Source organism: Acyrthosiphon pisum, chromosome X (genome assembly GCF_005508785.2).
Source record: "Acyrthosiphon pisum isolate AL4f chromosome X, pea_aphid_22Mar2018_4r6ur, whole genome shotgun sequence".
Taxonomy (NCBI): Eukaryota; Metazoa; Arthropoda; class Insecta; order Hemiptera; family Aphididae; genus Acyrthosiphon; species Acyrthosiphon pisum.
This window is the reverse complement of record NC_042493.1, coordinates 114,737,362-114,744,638: the sequence shown is the minus strand read 5'-3', so window position 1 is coordinate 114,744,638 and position 7,277 is coordinate 114,737,362. Positions and strand designations below refer to the sequence as shown.

Sequence of the window (7,277 nt, the reverse complement as noted above, 5' to 3'; positions counted from 1 at the left end):
ATATTAAATACTTTTTATTAAAGAAATTAAATAGAATATTATTTATACAACTGTATAAATATTAAATAAATTACTATCAATTAACTAACTCTTAGATTTTGGACAGTAAATAATTATAATCTTTGCAGCTGTATAAACATAAATTATCTAGCACATATTATAACAATTTATTTAAAATGTCACGGAAATGAGTAAGGTCCAAAGTCGCAAAGTCGAGTACAAAGGCGGCCAAAATATGCGAAAACACAACATGAATACGAGCAGATGCGCGATTCATATAACAAACGCGAACAATTAATTCTGAAGTTACGTACTAACAATAGAGTGGGAATAAATCAATCGCTTCCTTATATAAACGCCACGCACAGACAATAGACCCAATACAGTAGTACACTCAGCGCAACACGGCAGCGAAACCACACAACGCCGACCAGTTTTTCTTTTGACACCTAAATTAATCTTTGTTAACGAAGTTAACTTACTATTGCCTTTGTTCTAATACCAGGATTTTGTAGTGTAAATCGTAAAGTGTTAATAACGTGCGTCGACTTATACCAATCAGAGACGTACACATTCCAACGAGAATCTACAGTGTTCTACACATATTGCTCACTAAAACACGAGGTAAGTGAATATACTTAATATGTTTTACTTAGACATCGGCTCTATGACGTTACATGCATATTTGCAAACGCTTGTAGCTATCTCATTGAATAATTAGTGTTTAAGTGTGATACCCACACCGTATTTCTTAGACAATGACTATGACATACCTTAAATCTAAGCAAACATTTTTGTAGTGTTGTGATGTCCTTTAAGACCTCATCAATATTGCGAAATTTTACCTGCACGGGCTACGTTGAATAATACTATTACAACTATTTACAAGGCATTTTCATTCTTGGACATTGTAACATTAATTAAAACTGAGGGAAATCGATTTTAAAATGTTATAATAAATTATGCATTGAAATTTAACGTTGTTACTGTAAGCTGTAGACTAGCAAGTTAAATTGATATCAATTTTTAAAATATAATAACTATACGTACGTATTTAATAACCTTATTATATTATCTACCAGTAATTACCAAGTTACATTTTGTTGTAAAATATCTTTCACCATTACCCGTATTATTATTACTTATTTAAAAAATATTTTTGAAGTTTAAACTGTCAACTAGTAAGCAAGATATAAAGTTATATACGTCTTACCAAAATAAGTATTGTATTTGCAAACAAATTTTTCTAAAATTATCAGTAATTTTTTGTCAAAAGTATGAACTATTTGTATGAAAGACCTTTTATTAAATTGTCTATCCTTTGCTATACAAATTTAATATTTTATAAGTTTTGAAATACAAATTAACTGTAGTTTTGTCAATCATTAATATTTTAGGTAGATATGATAAAGACGTATGTATTACATTTTTAAGCTTTTCGACCGGACAAATAATTTTTGTTGACATTTATAAAACAAAAACTTAATTTAATTAAATACAATCCAAGTGAAGGCGGTCAACAAAGATCACTAAACATTTTTAGATGATGTAATATTTTCCTAGATCCAACCTTAATTGTGCTACATAATTTTACATAATAAAGTTCATATATTCCTGCTACGACAGTCTCTAATAACAAACAACTATTTTCTTCGAGTGATGTTGACAATGCGATATCCAAGACTAATAAATAAAGGTCCCAAAATAGTTCACCTATTGACACAAAATCACCATTAAGTAATCCCAAAATACCTGATGAAATATAACATTTCAGGTGCCGATAGTTTAATTTTCACTACACTTATATGGTACATAAATCTCATGTATTGTTTGTTGTGTTCTGGTCCACAATCAAAACAAAATATATTCTGTCGTTTAATTATTTTAAGTGGCTTTTTAAACTAAAACTCTTAATGTTTTTATCACAGCCTTCCAACAAATCATGAATAATATCTAAATCATAATAATCAAATTCAAATATAATGTAATATTAATAAAATTAATTACATTTTTTAAATAAATATTAAATTTAATAAAATATTTTGTATTTTTCCACTTTTTTTCCATCTTTTTTCAAAATGGATTACAGATGGATTACAGATTACCTTGTCATTTATAATATATAACATGTATTTATTGTATGTTTACAGACGCTCACCGGACACATTGCGACTCTTACGAATATCAGGCGTACCCCTTGGGATATTTACACAACTTTTGCTATACCTACGTGCCAATGAAAATGAAAGCGATATATTCTGTGTTTTTTTACATTTCGTTAGCAATTGCGTTATATTCACCCAATGTTTCCACGTTGTGTGGAAACAATGAACAGGTCGAAGATTTGAAAACTGCGTTAGTAATTCACGAATCCGCTTACACAGTTATGGCAGCACTGGGTGCAATACCGATAACCAGTGCGCCGTTAATTGTAATAGAAGTGATGTCTGCCGGTCATTTTGCTATGCGTTTGATTGAAACATTTGAAGAAATGGAGAATTCGTTGAATAAAGATCATATACTCTACGGAAATTGTTCATCAATTTTGAAAAAAACAGTAAAAGCCACCACAGGCATCAAGGCAGCTGGTGTTGGGTTCTCTCTTATGGCATTGATACCGGGTTTCGGTGTAGCACTTGCTCCTCCAAGGATAGCTTCATCGTTATATGAAATGTTAATTATAAATGAAAATTTAGATCAATGGAAAAATAACGATTGCCAATCTGCTACAACAAGAGATTGTAATTTATAGGTGAATCAATAAATGAATATAACTGATATGATTTAAATATGATTTGATTGTAATAACGATAATAATACCTATAATATATATTAGTTTTATCATAATATAAATATTCTATATTATACCGTATTATGTTTGATTTAATTTAATAAAAATCCATCTGTTAAAAGTTGATGAATCTATTTTTTGCATGTATATTTTTATTTAGTTAATGTACAACACTGGTTGTACACAGTATTATAGTAGTCACTACAATTATTTATATTATTATTTTTATAATGGTTAGGTCATTAAGGTACGTTTTCCAAGGCGTGACATGTCGTTTATATCTGTTTATACGATAATAGTATCAACTGTTTTTGAAGACGCGACTGAATACTTGGTCGCTGTAGCCTGTGAATGACGACACTACTGCTCATGGAGCAGTACTGCGCAACAAGTCGTGACGACCATTGACAAATTTACCATATGGCTATGCCGTCAAAATTAGTTTTTAATTAAAAAAAAAAAAAAAATTTAGTAACAATTTAAAAATATTGTTTATTGTATAGAATAATACATGTTATTTCGTACAATAGTTGATAGATATTATTTTAATTTTTTTAATGTTTAGTGAAATGTTAACAGGTAATAATAAAAAAAAAACAACATACTATTTGATATAGTTACACCAGAATGTATATGTACCTAGTAAAGATTACGTACTTGACGATTAAAACTGCCAACTGGTAGTTTTCAAACGTATGTAAACAAGTTTAAACATTGAAAATATAGTTAGTTGCAAATCATTTTTCCATGATACTGCTCCTTCGTTGTTGAACAATGATTTCAATGTTCCTCATAAGCCGAAACCTTCTGCATTTGAGAAACCGCCAGATCGTGAAAATTAAAATATTTTGTAAGTAGGAGGCATTTGTTCCGGTTCATATTCATAATAGGGATATCGGGATAGTTCTATATCTCGTCAAAACTTGTTGGGTTGATGTGAGGGAGCTGATCGTATGTTAACCCCCTCCCTCCCCAAGCCACAATATTTTTTATAATTGTTTATCTATCTAAAGTTTTAGTTTACCATTATTATAATATAGAACCACAAAAAAATTATATTTATCAGTAACGACATTTTAGTGTGACTCTATACCCATTTTAATTTCAAATGACTAGATAGTGTAATGATATATACTTTATGATATATCATTACTTAGAATTATAATAAAATGTCAATACAGCTGCACAAATAAAAATTGGAAAATAAAATATCTTTAGATATTAAATACTTTTTTATTAAAGAAATTAAATAGAATATTTTATTTATACAACTGTATAAATATTAAATAAATTACTATTAATTAACTAACTCTTAGATTTTGGACAGTAAATAATTATAATCTTTGCAGCTGTATAAGCATAAATTATCTAGCACATAATATTATAACAATTTATTTAAAATGTCACGGAAATGAGTAAGGTCCAAAGTCGTAAAGTCGAGTACAAAGGCGGCCAAAATATGCGAAAACACAACATGAATACGAGCAGATGCGCAATTCATATAACAAACGCGAACAATTAACTCTGAAGTTACGTAGGTACTAACAATAGAGTGGGAATAAATCAATCGCTTCCTTATATGAACGCCACGCACAGACAATTGACCCAATACAGTAGTACACTCAGCGCAACACGGACACGAAACCACACAACGCCGACCAGTTTTTCTTTTGACACCAAAATTAATCTTTGTTGACAAAGTTAACTTACTATTGCCTTTGTTCTAATACCAGGATATTGTAGTGTAAATCGTAAGGTGTTAATAACGTGCGTCGACTTATACCAATCAGAGACGTACACATTCCAACGAGAATCTACAGTGTTCTACACATATTGCTCACTAAAACACGAGGTAAGTGAATATACATAATATGTTTTACTTAGACCTCGGCTCTATGACGTTACATGCATATTTGCAAACGCTTGTAGGTATCTCATTGAATAATTAATGTTTAAGTGTGATACCCACACCGTATTTCTTAAACAATGACTACGACATACCTTAAGTCTAAGCAAACTTTTTTGTAGTGTTGTGATGTCCTTTAAGACCTCATCAATATTGCGAAATTTTACCTGCACGGGCTACGTTGAATAATACTATTACAACTATTTACAAGGCGTTTTCATTATTGGACACTGTAACATTAATTAAAACTGAGGGAAATCGATTTTAAAATGTTATAATAAATTATGCATTGAAATTTAACGTTGTTACTGTAGGCTGTAGACTAGCAAGTTAAATTGATATCAATTTTTAAAATATAATAACTATACGTACGTACTTAATAACCTTATTATATTATCTACCAGTAATTACCAAGTTACATTTTGTTGTAGAATATCTTTCACCATTACCCGTATTATTATTACTTATTTAAAAAATATTTATGAAGTTTAAACTGTCAACTAGTAAGCAAGATATAAAGTTATATACGTCTTACCAAAATAAGTATTGTATTTGCAAACAAATTTTTCTAAAATTATCAGTAATTTTTTGTTAAAAGTATGAACTATTTGTATGAAAGACCTTTTATTAAATTGTCTATCCTTTGCTATACAAATTTAATATTTTATAAATTTTGAAATACAAATTAACTGTAGTTTTGTCAATCATTAATATTTTAGGTAGATATGATAAAGACGTATGTATTACATTTTTAAGCTTTTCGACCGGACAAATAATTTTTGTTGACATTTATAAAACAAAAACTTAATTTAATTAAATACAATCCAAGTGAAGGCGGTCAACAAAGGTCACTAAACATTTTTAGATGATGTAATATTTTCCTAGATCCAACCTTAATTGTGCTACATAATTTTACGTAATAGAGTTCATATTATATTCCTGCTACGACAGTCTCTAATAACAAACAACTATTTTCTTCGAGTGATGTTGACAATGCGATATCCAAGACTAATAAATAAAGGTCCCAAAATAGTTCACCTATTGACACAAAATCACCATTAAGTAATCCCAAAATACTTGATGAAATATAACATTTCAGGTGCCGATTGTTTAATTTTCACTACACTTATATGGTACATAAATCTCATGTATTGTTTGTTGTGTTCTGGTCCATAGTCAAAAGCAAATATATTCTGTCGTTTAATTATTTTAAGGGAAAAAGTTATAATTATTTTAAGTGGCTTTTTAAACTAAAACTCTTAATGTAGGTATTTAGCACAGCCTTCCAACAAATCATGAATAATATCTAAATCATAGTAATCAAATTAAAATATAATGTAATATTAATAAGATTAATTACATTTTTTAAATAAATAGTAAATTTAATAGAATATTTTGTATTTTTCCACTTTTTTTCCATCTTTTTTCAAAATGGACTTTTTTACAGATTACCTTGTCGTTCATAATATATAACATGTATGTATTGTATGTTTACAGACGCTCACCCGACACATTGCCACTCTTACGAATATCAGGCGTACCTCTTGGGATATTTACACAACTTGTGCTATACCTACGTGCCAATAAAAATGAAAGCGATATATTCTGTGTTTTTTTACATTTCGTTAGCAATTGCGTTATGTTCACCCAATGTTTCCACGTTGTGTGGAAACAATGAACAGGTCGAAGATTTGAAAACTGCGTTAGTAATTCACGAATCCGCTTACACAGTTATGGCAGCACTGGGCGCAATACCGATAACCAGTGCGCCGTTAATTGTAATAGAAGTGATATCTGCCGGTCATTTTGCTATGCGTTTGATTGAAACATTTGAAGAAATGGAAAATTCGTTGAATAAGGATCATATACTCTACGGAAATTGTTCATCAATTTTGAAAAAAACAGTAAAAGCCACCACAGGCATCAAGTCAGCTGGTGTTGGGTTCTCTCTTATGGCATTGATACCGGGTTTCGGTATGGCACTTGCTCCTCCGAGGATAGCTTCATCGTTATATGAAATGTTAATTATAAATGAAAATTTAGATCTTTGGAAAAAGAACGATTGCCAATATGCTACAACAAGAGATTGTAAATTATAAGTGAAGCAATAAATGAATATTAATAATATGATTTAAATATGATTTTATTGTAATAATGATAATAATACCTATAATATATATTAGTTTTATCATAATATAAATATTCTATATTATACCGTATTATGTTTGATTTCATTTGATAAAAATCCATCTGTTAAAAGTTGGTGAATCATTTTTTGCATGTATATTTTTATTCAGTTAATGTACAACACTGGTTGTACACAGTATTATAGTAGTCACTACAATTATTTATATTATTATTTTTATAATGGTTAGGTCATTAAGGTACGTTTTCCAAGGCGCGACATGTCGTCAATGTGTGTTTATACGAAAATAGTATCAACTGTTTTTGAAGACGCGACTGAATATTTGGTCGCTGTGGCCTGTGAATGACGACACTACTGCTCATGGAGCAGTACTGCGCGACAAGTCGTGACGACCATTGACAAATTTACCATATGGCTATGCCGTCAAAATTAGT

General features: G+C 29.8%; 1 protein-coding gene across 1 annotated transcript; it reads left to right on the top strand.

Moving 5' to 3' along the window:
* Nucleotides 1-4,102: 4,102 nt before the first annotated feature.
* On the top strand, nucleotides 4,103-6,796 carry LOC107883183. The gene is made up of 2 exons (XM_016802752.2): nucleotides 4,103-4,643; nucleotides 6,195-6,796. The coding sequence occupies exon 2, from the start codon at nucleotides 6,287-6,289 to the stop codon at nucleotides 6,794-6,796; it is 510 nt and encodes a 169-aa protein (XP_016658241.1). The 5' UTR covers nucleotides 4,103-4,643; nucleotides 6,195-6,286.
* Nucleotides 6,797-7,277: the final 481 nt, after the last annotated feature.

Coding starts and splice junctions, on each gene's coding strand:
- LOC107883183 (XM_016802752.2), top strand. CDS start 6,287: ATGAAAGCGATATATTCTGTGTTTTTTTACATTTCGTTAGCAATTGCG.